Source organism: Salvelinus namaycush, chromosome 3 (assembly GCF_016432855.1).
Source record: "Salvelinus namaycush isolate Seneca chromosome 3, SaNama_1.0, whole genome shotgun sequence".
NCBI classification, from domain to species: Eukaryota; Metazoa; Chordata; class Actinopteri; order Salmoniformes; family Salmonidae; genus Salvelinus; species Salvelinus namaycush.
The window spans coordinates 83075220-83095201 of NC_052309.1; the positions used below are offsets into that span (position 1 = coordinate 83075220).

Below are 19982 nucleotides of genomic sequence, written 5' to 3' on the forward strand. Positions count from 1 at the left end.
GTAAGCTAATATAATGCTATATTGTGTTTTCGCTGTAAAACACTTAAAAAATCTGAAATATTGGCTGGATTCACAAGATGTTTGTCTTTCATTTGCTGTACGCTGTGTATTTTTCAGAAATGTTTTATGATGAGTATTTAGGTAATTCACGTTGCTCTCTGTAGTTATTCTAGTCGCTTTGGTGAGAGTTGTGATGGTGGCTGCAATGGTAAACTATGATTTATACCTGAAATATGCACATTTTTCTAACAAAACATATGCTATACAATAAATATGTTATCAGACTGTCATCTGATGAAGTTGTTTCTTGGTTAGTGGCTATTTATATCTTTATTTGGTCGAATTTGTGATAGCTACTGATGCAGTAAAAAAATGGTGGAGTAAAAAAAGTGGTGTCTTTTGCTAACGTGGTTAGCTAATAGATTTACATATTGTGTCTTCCCTGTAAAACATTTTAAAAATCAGAAATGATGGCTGGATTCACAAGATGTGTATCTGGTGTCTTGGACTTGTGATTTAATGATATTTAGATGCTAGTATTTACTTGTGACGCTATGCTAGGCTATGCTAGTCAGCTTTTTTACTGATGGGGGTGCTCCCGGATCCGGGATTGGGAGGAATTAGAGGTTAATAGGACCCTCTGAGAGATCTCTCTATATCTATTTATCTCCCCATTTATACATCTCTCCGCCAATTTCTCACTCTCTCCATTTCCCTTATCCCTACACCCTTGATATCCCTCTAGCCATGCCTTCTCTCTAGGTGAAAGTATAAACTCTCGTCATAAAAATTTGAAGCAATATCCATTTGGTGAGATTACTTAAGAGTCTTCATTCTTTCTAGCTGATTGGTAGATATTAGAATTGATCTTTTCCTTATAAAGTGTGTCTGCAGTGGAGCGAATAAATTACCGAACAAAGGCTCAGTACTGGAGGAGCTGACTGGGCTGGGGCTATCAGTACTGCCGCTTTTGTTTGAGAAAGAGAGGCAGGCAGGCAGGCAGGCAGGCAGGGAGAGAGAGGGAGAGAGGGAGAGAGGGAGAGAGGGAGGGAGGGTCTCCCATGCAGATTACCTTTCAAATATACATAAGTTTAATAATGTAACTGTAATGGTAATCTCTCATTCTATTCATGCAGCTTTGCAGACAGTCTGTGTTGTGTGGTGTCTAATGCACCAGAGCTGAGGAAAGGGGAAGGGGAATAGTATAACATCCACTCAGTAGAATTGAATCCCAACAGTCTTTGTTTGACCCTAGATTTCAGTTAAGTTTTATTATGGCTAAACAAATCCCTGAAAGTGACATTCTAAGTGAATCCTAAAACCAGTGCTTGTCGTAAATGTAGATATATTTTCATATTTAGTGACAGTTATAGATGCCCTCATTTCAGATGTTGTATTTTACCTTCTCATCCGTCTCTCCGCCTTTCTCTTTCTCTCATCGTCACCTCCTCCCTCCATCAGCCACAGAGCATCTCTTCCGTCTTCTGTTCTCTTCCCTTCCCCTCTCCCTCAGACCTATGGATGGTGTATATGTAAGGCTTACACACAGTGACTGCTGAAACTCCACAGGCAGCCCTCCTAATATTCTTCAACACACTAATCCTCCAGTACATTCTATACTCCCTGAGGTGTATCTGTCAATGACATTACCACTTTCATATTTCTATACATGCTAAAAGGCAAAGATGAAAACCAGTTGATCCCAGGTTGATACCTCTCAGCCACACACACCAAATCCACTATATCCCCCCAGCTTAGTCTGTCATCACATAAGACTAAACAGCCATACACACCAAATCCACTATATCCCCCCAGCTTAGTCTGTCATCACATAAGACTAAACAGCCATACACACCAAATCCACTATATCCCCCCAGCTTAGTCTGTCATCACATAAGACTAAACAGCCATACACACCAAATCCACTATATCCCCCCAGCTTAGTCTGTCATCACATAAGACTAAACAGCCATACACACCAAATCCACTATATCCCCCCAGCTTAGTCTGTCATCACATAAGACTAAACAACCACACACACCAAATCCACTATATCCCCCCAGCTTAGTCTGTCATCACATAAGACTAAACAACCATACACACCAAATCCACTATATCCCCCCAGCTTAGTCTGTCATCACATAAGACTAAACAACCATACACACCAAATCCACTATATCCCCCCAGCTTAGTCTGTCATCACATAAGACTAAACAACCATACACACCAAATCCACTATATCCCCCCAGCTTAGTCTGTCATCACATAAGACTAAACAACCACACACACCAAATCCACTATATCCCCCCAGCTTAGTCTGTCATCACATAAGACTAAACAGCCATACACACCAAATCCACTATATCCCCCCAGCTTAGTCTGTCATCACATAAGACTAAACAGCCACACACACCAAATCCACTATATCCCCCCAGCTTAGTCTGTCATCACATAAGACTAAACAGCCACACACACCAAATCCACTATATCCCCCCAGCTTAGTCTGTCATCACATAAGACTAAACAGCCACACACACCAAATCCACTATATCCCCCCAGCTTAGTCTGTCATCACATAAGACTAAACAGCCATACACACCAAATCCACTATATCCCCCCAGCTTAGTCTGGCATCACGTAAGACTAAACAACCATACACACCAAATCCACTATATCCCCCCAGCTTAGTCTGTCATCACATAAGACTAAACAACCATACACACCAAATCCACTATATCCCCCCAGCTTAGTCTGGCATCACATAAGACTAAACAACCACACACACCAAATCCACTATATCCCCCCAGCTTAGTCTGTCATCACGTAAGACTAAACAGCCACACACACCAAATCCACTATATCCCCCCAGCTTAGTCTGTCATCACGTAAGACTAAACAACCACACACACCAAATCCACTATATCCCCCCAGCTTAGTCTGTCATCACATAAGACTAAACAACCACACACACCAAATCCACTATATCCCCCCAGCTTAGTCTGTCATCACATAAGACTAAACAGCCATACACACCAAATCCACTATATCCCCCCAGCTTAGTCTGTCATCACGTAAGACTAAACAACCATACACACCAAATCCACTATATCCCCCCAGCTTAGTCTGTCATCACATAAGACTAAACAACCACACACACCAAATCCACTATATCCCCCCAGCTTAGTCTGTCATCACATAAGACTAAACAACCACACACACCAAATCCACTATATCCCCCCAGCTTAGTCTGTCATCACATAAGACTAAACAGCCATACACACCAAATCCCCTATATCCCCCCAGCTTAGTCTGTCATCACATAAGACTAAACAACCATACACACCAAATCCACTATATCCCCCCAGCTTAGTCTGTCATCACATAAGACTAAACAACCATACACACCAAATCCACTATATCCCCCCAGCTTAGTCTGTCATCACATAAGACTAAACAACCACACACACCAAATCCACTATACCCCCCCAGCTTAGTCTGTCATCACATAAGACTAAACAGCCATACACACCAAATCCACTATATCCCCCCAGCTTAGTCTGTCATCACATAAGACTAAACAACCACACACACCAAATCCACTATATCCCCCCAGCTTAGTCTGTCATCACATAAGACTAAACAACCATACACACCAAATCCACTATATCCCCCCAGCTTAGTCTGTCATCACATAAGACTAAACAACCACACACACCAAATCCACTATATCCCCCCAGCTTAGTCTGTCATCACATAAGACTAAACAACCACACACACCAAATCCACTATATCCCCCCAGCTTAGTCTGTCATCACATAAGACTAAACAACCACACACACCAAATCCACTATATCCCCCCAGCTTAGTCTGTCATCACATAAGACTAAACAGCCATACACACCAAATCCACTATATCCCCCCAGCTTAGTCTGTCATCACATAAGACTAAACAACCATACACACCAAATCCACTATATCCCCCCAGCTTAGTCTGTCATCACATAAGACTAAACAGCCATACACACCAAATCCACTATATCCCCCCAGCTTAGTCTGTCATCACATAAGACTAAACAGCCATTCCACAACATTAGTATTACTTAAGTGAGGTTATCTGTGTGGATCTCCTCAGCTCCCTCTCAGAGACTGTCACAGGACCCTCCCCTCCCCTCCCCTCCCCTCCGTAAGGAACTTGAAAATACTCCACACAGAACTGTATGTTTCTAACCAACAGTTGTCGCTAACAAACACTTGTTGAAGGTCAGATTCTGAGGAGGAGGAACCTGAGGATAATAGTAGAGCTAGAGATGGTAGAGTGGAGCTCTCTCACAGTTGACATGGCAACAGCTTGTCTTGATCCTGGAGAGGTTGGAGACGTTGACAGTTAGTTCTGCCTGTGAGATGGCAATGATGATGAATGGGAGACAGAACCGGTTTGATCCGGCATGGCTGAGTGCTCTGTTCTGAGTGAGAGAGAGAGTGAGAGAGGTGGGGCGAGGGAGAGGGAGAGAAATATATATAGACAGAGAGTGGGGATGCAGTGAAATACACACCACTGACTCTCTAATTAGAGAACTATATATAGACAGAGAGTGGGGATGCAGTGAAATACACACCACTGACTCTCTAATTAGAGAACTATATATAGACAGAGAGTGGGGATGCAGTGAAATACACACCACTGACTCTCTAATTGGATAACTATATATAGACAGAGAGTGGGGATGCAGTGAAATACACACCACTGACTCTCTAATTAGAGAACTATATATAGACAGAGAGTGGGGATGCAGTGAAATACACACCACTGACTCTCTAATTAGAGAACTATATATAGACAGAGAGTGGGGATGCAGTGAAATACACACCACTGACTCTCTAATTAGAGAACTATATATAGACAGAGAGTGGGGATGCAGTGAAATGCACACCACTGACTCTCTAATTAGAGAACTATATATAGACAGAGTGGGGATGCAGTGAAATACACACCACTGACTCTCTAATTAGAGAACTATATATAGACAGAGAGTGGGGATGCAGTGAAATACACACCACTGACTCTCTAATTAGAGAACTATATATAGACAGAGAGTGGGGATGCAGTGAAATACACACCACTGACTCTCTAATTAGAGAACTATATATAGACAGAGAGTGGGGATGCAGTGAAATACACACCACTGACTCTCTAATTAGAGAACTATATATAGACAGAGAGTGGGGATGCAGTGAAATACACACCACTGACTCTCTAATTAGAGAACTATATATAGACAGAGAGTGGGGATGCAGTGAAATACACACCACTGACTCTTTAATTAGAGAACTATATATAGACAGAGAGTGGGGATGCAGTGAAATACACACCACTGACTCTCTAATTGGATAACTATATATAGACAGAGAGTGGGGATGCAGTGAAATACACACCACTGACTCTCTAATTAGAGAACTATATATAGACAGAGAGTGGGGATGCAGTGAAATACACACCACTGACTCTCTAATTAGAGAACTATATATAGACAGAGAGTGGGGATGCAGTGAAATACACACCACTGACTCTCTAATTAGAGAACTATATATAGACAGAGTGGGGATGCAGTGAAATACACACCACTGACTCTCTAATTAGAGAACTATATATAGACAGAGAGTGGGGATGCAGTGAAATACACACCACTGACTCTCTAATTAGAGAACTATATATAGACAGAGTGGGGATGCAGTGAAATACACACCACTGACTCTCTAATTAGAGAACTATATATAGACAGAGAGTGGGGATGCAGTGAAATACACACCACTGACTCTCTAATTAGAGAACTATATATAGACAGAGAGTGGGGATGCAGTGAAATACACACCACTGACTCTCTAATTAGAGAACTATATATAGACAGAGAGTGGGGATGCAGTGAAATACACACCACTGACTCTCTAATTAGAGAACTATATATAGACAGAGTGGGGATGCAGTGAAATACACACCACTGACTCTCTAATTAGAGAACTATATATAGACAGAGAGTGGGGATGCAGTGAAATACACACCACTGACTCTCTAATTAGAGAACTATATATAGACAGAGAGTGGGGATGCAGTGAAATACACACCACTGACTCTTTAATTAGAGAACTATATATAGACAGAGAGTGGGGATGCAGTGAAATACACACCACTGACTCTCTAATTGGATAACTATATATAGACAGAGAGTGGGGATGCAGTGAAATACACACCACTGACTCTCTAATTAGAGAACTATATATAGACAGAGAGTGGGGATGCAGTGAAATACACACCACTGACTCTCTAATTAGAGAACTATATATAGACAGAGTGGGGATGCAGTGAAATACACACCACTGACTCTCTAATTAGAGAACTATATATAGACAGAGTGGGGATGCAGTGAAATACACACCACTGACTCTCTAATTAGAGAACTATATATAGACAGAGAGTGGGGATGCAGTGAAATACACACCACTGACTCTCTAATTAGAGAACTATATATAGACAGAGTGGGGATGCAGTGAAATACACACCACTGACTCTCTAATTAGAGAACTATATATAGACAGAGAGTGGGGATGCAGTGAAATACACACCACTGACTCTCTAATTAGAGAACTATATATAGACAGAGAGTGGGGATGCAGTGAAATACACACCACTGACTCTCTAATTAGAGAACTATATATAGACAGAGTGGGGATGCAGTGAAATACACACCACTGACTCTCTAATTAGAGAACTATATATAGACAGAGAGTGGGGATGCAGTGAAATACACACCACTGACTCTCTAATTAGAGAACTATATATAGACAGAGTGGGGATGCAGTGAAATACACACCACTGACTCTCTAATTAGAGAACTATATATAGACAGAGAGTGGGGATGCAGTGAAATACACACCACTGACTCTCTAATTAGAGAACTATATATAGACAGAGAGTGGGGATGCAGTGAAATACACACCACTGACTCTCTAATTAGAGAACTATATATAGACAGAGAGTGGGGATGCAGTGAAATACACACCACTGACTCTCTAATTAGAGAACTATATATAGACAGAGAGTGGGGATGCAGTGAAATACACACCACTGACTCTCTAATTAGAGAACTATATATAGACAGAGTGGGGATGCAGTGAAATACACACCACTGACTCTCTAATTAGAGAACTATATATAGACAGAGAGTGGGGATGCAGTGAAATACACACCACTGACTCTCTAATTAGAGAACTATATATAGACAGAGAGTGGGGATGCAGTGAAATACACACCACTGACTCTCTAATTAGAGAACTATATATAGACAGAGAGTGGGGATGCAGTGAAATACACACCACTGACTCTCTAATTAGAGAACTATATATAGACAGAGTGGGGATGCAGTGAAATACACACCACTGACTCTCTAATTAGAGAACTATATATAGACAGAGAGTGGGGATGCAGTGAAATACACACCACTGACTCTCTAATTAGAGAACTATATATAGACAGAGAGTGGGGATGCAGTGAAATACACACCACTGACTCTTTAATTAGAGAACTATATATAGACAGAGAGTGGGGATGCAGTGAAATACACACCACTGACTCTCTAATTGGATAACTATATATAGACAGAGAGTGGGGATGCAGTGAAATACACACCACTGACTCTCTAATTAGAGAACTATATATAGACAGAGAGTGGGGATGCAGTGAAATACACACCACTGACTCTCTAATTAGAGAACTATATATAGACAGAGAGTGGGGATGCAGTGAAATACACACCACTGACTCTCTAATTAGAGAACTATATATAGACAGAGTGGGGATGCAGTGAAATACACACCACTGACTCTCTAATTAGAGAACTATATATAGACAGAGAGTGGGGATGCAGTGAAATACACACCACTGACTCTCTAATTAGAGAACTATATATAGACAGAGAGTGGGGATGCAGTGAAATACACACCACTGACTCTCTAATTAGAGAACTATATATAGACAGAGAGTGGGGATGCAGTGAAATACACACCACTGACTCTCTAATTAGAGAACTATATATAGACAGAGAGTGGGGATGCAGTGAAATACACACCACTGACTCTCTAATTAGAGAACTATATATAGACAGAGTGGGGATGCAGTGAAATACACACCACTGACTCTCTAATTAGAGAACTATATATAGACAGAGAGTGGGGATGCAGTGAAATACACACCACTGACTCTCTAATTAGAGAACTATATATAGACAGAGTGGGGATGCAGTGAAATACACACCACTGACTCTCTAATTAGAGAACTATATATAGACAGAGAGTGGGGATGCAGTGAAATACACACCACTGACTCTCTAATTAGAGAACTATATATAGACAGAGAGTGGGGATGCAGTGAAATACACACCACTGACTCTCTAATTAGAGAACTATATATAGACAGAGTGGGGATGCAGTGAAATACACACTGTGTGTTTGTGGATGATGTGTAACTCTGTGTCTTTGTGACAGAACAGACAGGCTCACTGGTGTGGAGCTCAATGCTAAGTAGTAATGGGTGGACTCAGCAAACTCTCTCTCTCTCTCTTTATCTACCTCTCACTCTCAGTTTAATCTAGCCTCCTTTACCTCAGACTAACCCTACATACTGAATCTGCCTCTCTCTCTCTCTCTCTCTCTCTCTCTCTCTCTCTCTCTCTCTCTCTCTCTCTCTCTCTCTCTCTCTCTCTCACTCATTATCTCACTCTCTCTTAGTTTAATCTAGCCTCCTTTACCTCAGACTAACCCTACATACTGAATCTGTCTCTCTCTCTCTCTCTCTCTCTCTCTCCCCCTCTCTCATTATCTCACTCTCTCTTAGTTTAATCTAGCCTCCTTTACCTCAGACAAACCATACACACTGAATCTCTCTCTCTCTCTCTCTCTCTCTCTCTCTCTCTCTCTCTCTCTCTCTCTCTCTCTCTCTCTCTCTCTCTCTCTCTCTCCCCCTCTCTCATTATCTCACTCTCTCTTAGTTGAATCTAGCCTCCTTTACCTCAGACTAACCCTACATACTGAATCTGTCTCTCTTTCTCTCTCTCTTAGTCTTAATCTAGCTTCCTCAATGTCTCAGACCAACCAGATTTCTCTCCCGTTTCCTCACTCTCATGTCTGATCGCTTATCGGTTAAGAACGTTGGGCCAATAAACGAAAGGTTGCTGGTTTGAATCTCAGAGCCGGCCACCCGCACCTTTCTGAGGGTTAAATGTGGAAGACACATTTTGGTTGAACGCATCAGTTGAATAGGTATCCCCTTTCCCCTAATTTAATGGAGTCTACCCTTCAAACTGTCCCAGTACAATCTAACTGGCTACAGGCTCCATGTTGCTCACTAGAAACCACTACCATAAACTATTTTCAGAAGCATGGTAACTTTTCTTTGACAATGTATGTAAGTAGGCAATTATTTAACCGCCCCATCTCACCGCTGTTTCTCCTTCCATCCCTCTCCCCCATTTCTGTTCCCTCTCTCTCCCCCATCTCTGTTCCCTCTCTCTCCCCTGCATGTCTGTCTGTCTGTCTGTCTGTCTGTCTGTCTGTCTGTCTGTCTGTCTGTCTGTCTGTCTGTCTGTCTGTCTGTCTGTCTGTCTGTCTGTCTGTCTGTCTGTCTGTCTGTCTGTCTGTCTGTCTGTCTGTCTGTCTGTCTGTCTGTCTGTCTGTCTGTCTGTCTGTCTGTGTCTGTGGCTGAGATGCAGAGGGTAAATCAGGTTTTAGCTGATTAAAGTGGCCTTGCTTTGATTAATTGGATGAGTGTGTTGTCTCCACCAGGTTTGCAGCTCTGAGCCCCTCTTATAGCCTATCTGTCACAACCAAGAGCTTAGGACTGCGTTTACGATCTCAACCTTGGAGTGTTTTCTCGCAACAGTTTTCAACCATTTTACATGAACATTTGAGTCGTTTAGCAGACGCTCTTATCCAGAGCGACTTACAGGAGCAATTAGGGTTACGTGCCTTGCTTATATTGCAAAAATATATATACGATTGCTCCTATTCCATTGGTCAGCGCATTTTAGCGTTATAGCTGCTAAAGATCCCTGTAACCTGCATGAAACTTCCTCTGTTTTAAGATGTTTTCAGTTTTGTCAATCGTTTTCCACAGTGACACTGTTGTGATAATAAGCAACAGTAGATCTGTGTGCGTTGTCAGATGCTCAGCACTAAGGCTCTGTATTGATTTGTGTGGGATCCTCTTCCTCTCCTGGTTTCTGGATGAATTTGTTTGGCTGTCCTCCTATAGCTGTTGAATCCAGAAATCTGCTTCAATGGTTCAATCTGATCTTTCTGTAGCCTGACGACTCACACTGCATTGTTCCGTTGCTCTGTCGTTCGCTACATACTTTAGTCAGAGACTGCCGTCATTGAAGTCGTTTGTGGTGACCAGGGGCACGAGGGGCGTCGTACAAAACAAAGTCATCAGCGACTGGATCGTCTCTAACCAATCAGAGTATCAAAACCAATGACGAATTTTCACCTCGCCACTTTACCCATGTGTGTTCTGGCCCAACCCATCGGTTTCTGGACCAATCATCAGACGGCCCCGAATGTGTTTACATTCGGTGAAGGGTCAGGGAGGTACTCAGATCCAGACTCATTGCGGAGAAGAAACTAACATCCGTGGGCGTGGCGTAGCGTTTGGTCGGAGCAAGGAGTCTGGGTAGCCAGGCAAATCTTTCTGCCCTTTTACCTCTCATCTTTTAGTCTGTCGTTTAACCTTTGATCACCAGGATGTCATCCTTCGATCCACAGCTCCCTCCTTCTCACCCTCCCTTGCCTCGGCCCTGTTCTGTGGCCTGTACTCTCACTTCAAAAGCATTTCTCCCTGTTTGAATTCCTCTTCAAAGACTAGTCTCTGAAGGTCCTCTGCTTCCACTACTCCCTGGGGCTCTCTATTTCCTTATCTTTGATCCATCGTTTTATCGCCCCCTCGCTCCCTCCATCTCTTGTGCCTGCATTGCCATGACTTAAATACCACACACACACACACACACACACACACACACACACACACACACACACACACACACACACACACACACACACACACACACACACACACACACACACTCACACACACACACACACACACACACACACACACACACACACACACACACACACACACACACACACACACACACACTCCCTCGCTTAGACACTTTAGAGAAAACATATTTCAGCCCAGCAAAAAAAAGGGGCATGCAGGAGAGTCAAACACTGTCATTCTGTCCAGCAAATGGTTATGAAAGAGAACCAATTCAGGCTGAGCCTCTGGTGGGAAGAAAGGCTTTCTGGGATAGAAAGAAACAATCACAGCCTACCAGTTTCATTGTGTCTATCTCTCCATCTTCCATTAGAGGCTTTTATCAACCACTTGCAGGCTTGAGAGATGTGTGTGTTTGTATATTTGGGGGGAGGGGGAGTGTGTATGTGTATATGTGTGTGTGTCACAGGTGGCCGGTGGCACCTTATTTGGGAAGGACGGGCTCATAGTAATGGCTGGAACGGAATCAATGGAATGGTAACAACCACATCACACATGGTTTCCATGTGTTTGATACCATTCCGTTCCAGCCTTTATTATGAGCCGTCTTCCCCTCACCAGCCTCCTTGTGTGTGTGTGTGTGTGTGTGTGTGTGTGTGTGTGTGTGTGTGTGTGTGTGTGTGTGTGTGTGTGTGTGTGTGTGTGTGTGTGTGTGTGTGTGTGTGTGTGTGTGTGTGTGTGTGTGTGTGTGTGTGTGTCTGTGTGTGTGTGTGTGTGTAATATGGATACCCAGATAGTTATACAATGGGCAAGAATAAACATCTAGAATAACTCAATAACAACGCCACGCCTAATTGAGGAAATCACTCACTGATTATTGTCTGTGGTTCAGCCTTGGTGGGGAAAAACAATGACTGGCTTGTTACTGTATGATCTGCCAGCCGGGGCTCACAGCACGGCCCATTTCGCATTAATTACAGTTTGTGTGTTTTGTGTGCAGTGTTGTTTGTTTTCTGTAATAACCATTCTGAATTCCTTTTTTGTTGAGTGATTTATTTCTGTATTTATTTGCACCAAAGAAAACAAGTGATAGACAACAATACAGATAGAAACTCAAGTCTAAAGAACAGTGTGCAGGTGTGCTTGGATGCCCAAGGGCTGATATGAAAACCAAACAGCAAATAAACTACATTCAATGCATAAGTACAAAAATAAAATTGGTTTGTTAAAACAGAACCTAGTAAACCTACTAATTATATATGTATAAATGAATTGATCAGTGATCTCAAAAAACAAAAGCAAATGTTTTGTTTAAATGTGTGTGTGCATGTGAATGTGTGAAAGTTAGGCTTTATGGAGGAGATTCCTGAGTAGTTTGGTTCATCAGGCTGACCCCCAGTCTTCGCTTGAAGTTATTGAGGGATGGCAATATTTTGGCAATGTGAAGATGAGTATGGTGCCTCTGTTTCTGATAGAAAATTGACTATGTGAGGTGCGGCAGTGGGGAGGGTGAAGGTTATCACAGTGTCTTGTGTTATATAGATGGATTTCAGAATGAACCTGGAAGAATCCATTGAAAGGTCAACTGTCTGGGAGGTATGAGTATTTGTAGATGAAAGTGCATAATTGGTGTACGTTAATGTTGTAAATAAACAAGATATTGTCACGCCCTGACCTTAGAGAGCCTTTTTTATGTCTCTTTTTGGTTTGGTCAGGGTGTGATTTGGGTGGGCATTCTATGTCCTTTATTTCTATGTTTTGTGTTTCTATGATTTTCTATTTCTATGCTTTGGCCGGGGATGGTTCTCAATCAGGAACAGCTGTCTATCGTTGTCTCAGGTTGGGAACCATACATAGGTAGCTTTTTTCTCACAGTTCAATGTGGGAAGTTGTCTTTGTTTGTTGGCACTATTGCCTTTAGCTTCACGGTTTGTTTTGTATGGTTTATTGTTTTTTGTCGGCGTCATTCTTAAATAAAGTAAAATGTACGCTTACCACGCTGCACCTTGGTCCTCATCCTTCAACAGCCGTGACAGATATTGAGTTTCTTAAACAAAGGTGCAGATGGAGCCAGGTAATTAGAGGAGGTGGCTAGTCTTGCAAATGTATTTTGTATGATGAGTAATTTGTGTAGTTAGGAGGCATATTTAGTGGCCCAGACAATATTACAGTAAATGAGATATGGGTCAATTAAGCTATAGTATAGAGTTAGGAAGCAAGCCTGATTGTAGCGGTTTTCTTCTGTTGGTGAAGGAGAGGACCAAAATGCAGCGCGGCTAGTGTTCAACATGTTTAATAAACAAAGAGACGATAACGTGAACACTATACAAAATAACAAACGTGAAAACCAAGACAGTCCTATCTGGTGTAGAACACAAAGACAGAAGACAACCACCCACAAACCCCAACACAAAACAAGCCAACTAAATATGATTCCCAATCAGAGACAACACAAAACACCTGCCTCTGATTGAGAACCATATTAGGCCAAACATAGAAACAGACAAACTAGACACACAACATAAAATGCCCACCCAGCTCACGTCCTGACCAACACTAAAACAAGTAAAACACACAAGAACTATGGTCAGAACGTGACAGAACGTGGTTTGATGAACCAAACCACTAGTCTTTCTGATGATACCAGCAGATTTCATCACTTCGCTAGTGACAAATTGAATATGATCTTTACAGGATAACTTTTCATCAACTAGAACTCAGAGGAATCTAGTGGATGTGACTTCCATTTCATTCCCACCAATTGAGATTCTGGCTTCTTTTTTTATTTTATTTTGTATTTTTTACAATATTTCTTATTCTTACTAGTGAATATAATGAAGTTAGATTTTTTTAACATTTAAAGATAATTTGTTTATCTGGAACCATTCAGAAAATTTGGCCATGCCTGAGTTGGCTTCATTAATCAAAATTCTTGTGTGATAAAATCTAATTGGTATCCTCAGCAAAGAGAAAGTACGGAAGTACGGTAGAAGTACAGTAGAAGACACAGCAGCAAGGTCATTGATATAGATTAGGAATAACAAAGGTCCCATTATCGAACCCTGTGTCACACCACAGGATATCTTGGCCCTGGTTGATGCACAGCCGTTTGCATGAACAAATTGTTCTCTATCATAAATAGAACTATAAAGCCAATTATGTATAATCATGAAAACCGTAATAATGCAATTTAGAAAGTAACATTTCATGATCAACAGTGTCAAAATCTTTGGATGAATCTAAAAAGATGCAGAGAGCGTGTTCATTGTTGTCCAGGGCTGTAAAGATTTTATCCACAAGTTACAAAGGAACTATATCTGTGGAGTAGTTTTTCAAAAACCATATTGATGCTCATGTAGAATATAGTGTTGATTTAAGTGTTTCAACATTCTCTTACACACCAATTTTTCTAGGATTGTAGAAAAACATGGTAGTACAGATATTGGGAAATAATTTGTGAAAGATATTGGATACCCAGATTTATAGAGGGGGATAACTTTGGCAATTTTCAAATCTTTAGGAACAATACTACTAGTTTGGTGAAGATATGCGTTAGAGGCTCAGTAATCAAGGAAGACACTGATTTCACCAAAAAGGCACCAATCTCATCATAACCTTCTGCTGATATCTTTACCATTTACCTCCATCGCCTCCATTACATCAGGAGGATCAAACTGAAGCAGAGAAGGGAAATATCCCTTAATGTAGTCCAAGGGATTGCCATCAGTTTTCTCAGTATTCTTTTACAGAGAGGAACCCACATTCACAAAAAAAAAATATACATCTTATTTCCAACAATAAATTGAGATGGGATGGTTCTAGATGCCTTTTTCTTATTTAACAGTTGATTGATGATTTTCCAATTTGACTTTGTATTATTTAAGGATTCTTGGAATTAGTCAAATATATTTTGGGGGATATCCGAAGTAGGTGGTACATTTGTTCTTCTACTTTTTGTAATTTGCAGAATCCATCGGGGAAGAAAGTGCCATTCTTAAGAGCCCTCTCCATCTCCATGAGTTTAGGGTCCAGTTTGAGTTGATCTGCCAGGAGTGTCTTGGCCTTGACTTCTGTGTCATGCCAAGTTTCAGTCTTTACGTCCTCAATTCCATCAATTCAAATGTTATTGTGCCTCGATTGGTTTTTGAGGTAGTATCCTTTGGAAGAGTGCTTGTCAAGTGTTATTTGTAAAACGGTGAAATCCTCAGACATGGTTTTGAATGCGGTCTGGCTGGGGACATTCACCTCCGACTGCGTAAATTCCAAACTGTGTTTAAATTCCGTTACATCCTTAAACAGATCATTAACCCTTTTGTTGGTAGAATCCATAAAGAGTTGCAGGAAGGACTTCATGTTATTTTCCTGCAGATCTGTTAGATCTTTCTAGAAGTCTTTTTGTTGATCCAGTAGTTGATGGAGTGTAGTGCTTGATACGTACTCGTCTTCCGCATTGAGCTTTGTGGTGTTTTTCTGTCTAGTATCAGCCATGCCACAAGCTTGTTGTGAGCTAAAATGAGTTCACAACTCACAACCCGCCTCCCGAAAACAAGCTCCGCCAATGAAATGACCTACACACAACAGCAAGTCACACTTGATCACACATGCACCAGTAGGATAAACAGAGAGAAAGAGGAGGACTTGCTCGCTGAATGGGTCCTGGCTGCACTTTACTAATCAAGTCAGTTAGAGCTGTGGATACAGGCAGTATGTGAAAACACCGGTCAAAGATGCTTGGGAGAGACAGTGGTAGGAGCATTCCTTTATCCACGGAGCGAGCAGCGGGAACGAGCAGCGCAAACTTGGTGGCCTGTTAGAATCCTTAATTGAAAGCTAGAATCCTTAATTGAAACAATGACAAAGTGGACACCCTAGCCTCTAGATGAGCCTGGAGAAATGTAACTATTCTCAAATTCATAGACAGCGCTGTGGATGCAAGGACAGTTGTTACCATGTTTTGAGGCTATATAGTTTTTGTTTACATATATATTGTTTACATATAATATATTGTTATATATATTGTTTACCCCTATGATGTAACTGGAATGATGAGATAGATGTTCTTCTTCTATGTTTTTATTTTATTATTTCACTGCCATACTGTGTTAGATCTTGTCTAGCCATCTTGTCTCAAGAGGACCACAATGGAAATAAGTCCCAGACTTTATTGTGTGTTATCCTCGATGATTTTATTAATGTGCATGTATGGCTTTTAAGTTTTATGTGTGCTTGTTTTTTTTAAATGGTCGAATTAATAAACTAAACTAAACGACAAACTTCAGAGTAAAAAAAACTAAAATTTTTGGTTCTGATGGGGTACGACAGTTGAACTAAGCTCATGAGGCATTTATAAGTTATGTTCCTCAAGAATCAATGGTCAAAAATCGATGTAACAGCTAAGGATTCTGGCTTTAAACTCATATTTTCTTTATTTTTTCTTTCTTTCTTTCTTTCTTTCTTTCTTTCTTTCTTTCTTTCTCTCTCTCTCTCTCTCTCTCTCTCTCTCTCTCTCTCTCTCTCTCTCTCTCTCTCTCTCTCTCTATCTCTCTTTCTTTCTCTCTCTCTCTCTCTGTCCCTGCCTCTCCCACACCACTCGTTCTCTCTCCCTCATCCCTCTCTCTCTTTCCCTCTCTCTCCCCCTCTCTCCCCCCTCTCCAGGCTGTGAGCCCTGTGGAGTGTGGTTATGACCAGCCAGGGCAGCAACAGTAGCAGGAAGGACGGCCATGCTGCTGACAGTACCCCCTCCTTCTCCACGCCCCCCCGCCCGCCCCCCGGCCCCAAGCTGCAGGTGCAGCGCTCCCTCTCCCGGGACACCATCACCATCCACTTCTCCGCCCTGGGACAAGAGGAGGACGAGGACGAGGAGCTGTATGGGTTTGGGGCGTCTGTGTCATCGTCCTCCGCAGGAGAGGAGTCAGAAGGGCTGGGTGTGATGGGGGGGAGGACTGAGGACCAGGGAATCGTGACGACCTTGGAAGCCAGCAAGGAGCTACTGTTTGAGGCTGGAGGGATCACCACTACCATTGCTGTGTCCTCTACCACTCTACCCCACAGCCCAGCCCTGCCCATCCTCCCCTCCTCCACGCACACCCCCCTCCAGTCCCCCCCCGCTTGCTCCTCCTGGCCCTCTGATCACACAAGACCCACGATCCCTCCCACCTCCTCCTCCACCACCTCCTCCCCGTCTCGCTCTGCAGCCCTGCCCTCCAAGCCTTTCCTCAGCCTCAGGTCCCTGTCCAATGAAATGATGGTTGCCCCTCCTTCTTCTGCCGGACGCCACCGCCACCACCTGATGAAGACGTTCGCCAAGTCTCTCTCCACGGACAACACCAGGCCCGACCACCAGGAGGCGCCCTCACCACCATCTCTCTCCCAGCAGTGCCCACCTCCAGACTCCCGCGTCAACAACCTGCAGCTCTTCAAGCAGTTGGGCCAGCCGATGGGCTCCACCACGTTAGGGGGTGGTGACTCCAAGACGGCCCCCTCCTCACCCCTCAACTCCCCGGCCGACGGGAGGTGTTTCTTCAAGGTGCAAGAGATGGAGGCTAGGATCGAGGATACTAGGAGGCGTTTGTCGGAGGTCATGTGTGAGCCAATGCAGCTGTTCAGTAAGTTCATGGGCGACGAGGCTGGAGGCGGGGCCGAGGGAGGGGGTACAGGAGGGGGTGCCTCCGCTACCCACCGCTCCCTCTCCCTCAGCGCCACGGAGCTCACCAACCTGGCAGGCCTCAATGGGCATGCAGAAAGCAACAACAGCTACAGCATCAAAGAGGAGGGGGGCAACTCTGAAGGAGAGGAAGAGGAAGAGGAGACCCCTACTGGTGAAGCCTCAGCAGACTCTGTCTTCTCCTCTCCTCCAGCCAAGTCCTCCAGGACCTCCCGGGTCTCCTCCCCTCCTCCTCTCCCCAGGTCCTCCTCCCTCGCCCTGGGTCACTGCTCCATGTCGGCCCTAGTCCGCCTGGAGGACGAGGAGTTTTGTGAGCTCTACAGTGGAGACTTTGAGCTCTGTACTGACACTGAGACACCGGATGGGGAGCGGCCCGGGTCCCTGCAGATCCAAACGGGAAGCACGGGCGTCTGCAGTGAAGCCGAGTCCGACGAAGAGGAGGAAGACTTACCAAACGTGCCCATCACTGGCCTCCTCTTCTTCACGTGTCTAGTCTACAGTTACCTGGTATTCCCCCTGCCACCCTATTTGTGTGCGGTGGTGCAGGGGGTGGCAGCAGGGTTCATGCTGGCTATACTGGTGGTGTGGCTGTCGGCTCCGGAGGTCTCCAGCTGCAGTGGGACCAGGCAGGGCAGACGAAGGGGGGAGCAGTGGAACGTGGCCCAGCTGGATATCAAAGAACCTGGAATCTTTAAGGTAGATCACTGTGTTAGCAGTTTAGTGCTAAGTATTTAGAAATGTGATGACTTACGTCTGAAATTAGTGCCAAAGCAATTGGGAAAAAACTGTAAAGGGTGCATTAGTATAAGAGTGGAACAAAAGCCTGCTCAACTCTCCAGAACCAGAGTTTGTGACTGAACGGCCTATCCCTGTATTTGTTGTGTAAGGTTATGACATAGAAAGCTTTCTACCCAAGAGGATAGATAATAGATTTATAAATGCAACAATAAAGATATTGTCATGGATAGGCATACTTTTCTGTTGTGCAACGACCAAGGTATATTTAAGGCAGATCACATAGAAAGGAGTCTGACATCTTAGATAGGCTGTGTCCTTCCCTTAGTAATACCTGTCATCACTGTGGACAGATAGCCTGACATCTTAGATAGGTTGTGTCCTTCCCTTAGTAATACCTGTCATCACTGTGGACAGATAGCCTGACATCTTAGATAGGCTGTGTCCTTCCCTTAGTAATACCTGTCATCACTGTGGACAGATAGGCTATGTCCTTCCCCTAGTAGTACCTGTCATCACTGTGGACAGATAGGCTGTGTCCTTCCCTTAGTATTACCTGTCATCACTGTGGACAGATAGCCTGACATCTTAGATAGGCTGTGTCCTTCCCCTAGTATTACCTGTCATCACTGTGGACAGATAGGCTGTGTCCTTCCCCTAGTAGTGCCTGTCATCACTGTGGACAGATAGGCTGTGTCCTTCCCCTAGTAGTGCCTGTCATCACTGTGGACAGATAGGCTGTGTCCTTCCCCTAGTATTACCTGTCATCACTGTGGACAGATAGCCTGACATCTTAGATAGACTGTGTCCTTCCCCTAGTAATACCTGTCATCACTGTGGACAGATAGGCTGTGTCCTTCCCCCTAGTAATACCTGTCATCACTGTGGACAGATAGCCTGACATCTTAGATAGGCTGTGTCCTTCCCCTAGTAGTACCTGTAATCACTGTGGACAGATAGGCTGTGTCCTTCCCCTAGTAGTACCTGTCATCACTGTGGACAGATAGCCTGACATCTTAGATAGGCTGTGTCCTTCCCCTAGTATTACCTGTCATCACTGTGGACAGATAGGCTGTGTCCTTCCCCTAGTAGTACCTGTCATCACTGTGGACAGATAGCCTGACATCTTAGATAGGCTGTGTCCTTCCCCTAGTATTACCTGTCATCACTGTGGACAGATAGCCTGACATCTTAGATAGGCTGTGTCCTTCCCCTAGTAGTACCTGTCATCACTGTGGACAGATAGCCTGACATCTTAGGCTGTGTCCTTCCCCTAGTAGTACCTGTCATCACTATGGACAGATAGCCTGACATCTTAGGCTGTGTCCTTCCCCTAGTAGTACCTGTCATCACTGTGGACAGATAGGCTGTGTCCTTCCCCTAGTATTACCTGTCATCACTGTGGACAGATAGCCTGACATCTTAGATAGGCTGTGTCCTTCCCCTAGTCGTACCTGTCATCACTGTGGACAGATAGCCTGACATCTTAGGCTGTGTCCTTCCCCTAGTAGTACCTGTCATCACTATGGACAGATAGCC

At 43.5% G+C, this 19982-nt stretch overlaps 1 protein-coding gene across 1 annotated transcript in view; it reads left to right on the forward strand.

The window, feature by feature from the left end:
- The window catches only part of LOC120041202 (testis-expressed protein 2-like), a 51719-nt gene that overhangs the window by 8987 nt on the left and 22750 nt on the right, over positions 1–19982 (forward strand). Inside the window, exon 3 of the mRNA XM_038986135.1 lies at positions 16700–18404. Within this exon, the coding sequence (XP_038842063.1) occupies positions 16725–18404 (1680 nt within the window). The 5' untranslated portion in view covers positions 16700–16724. The remainder of the gene's footprint in view (positions 1–16699; positions 18405–19982) is intronic.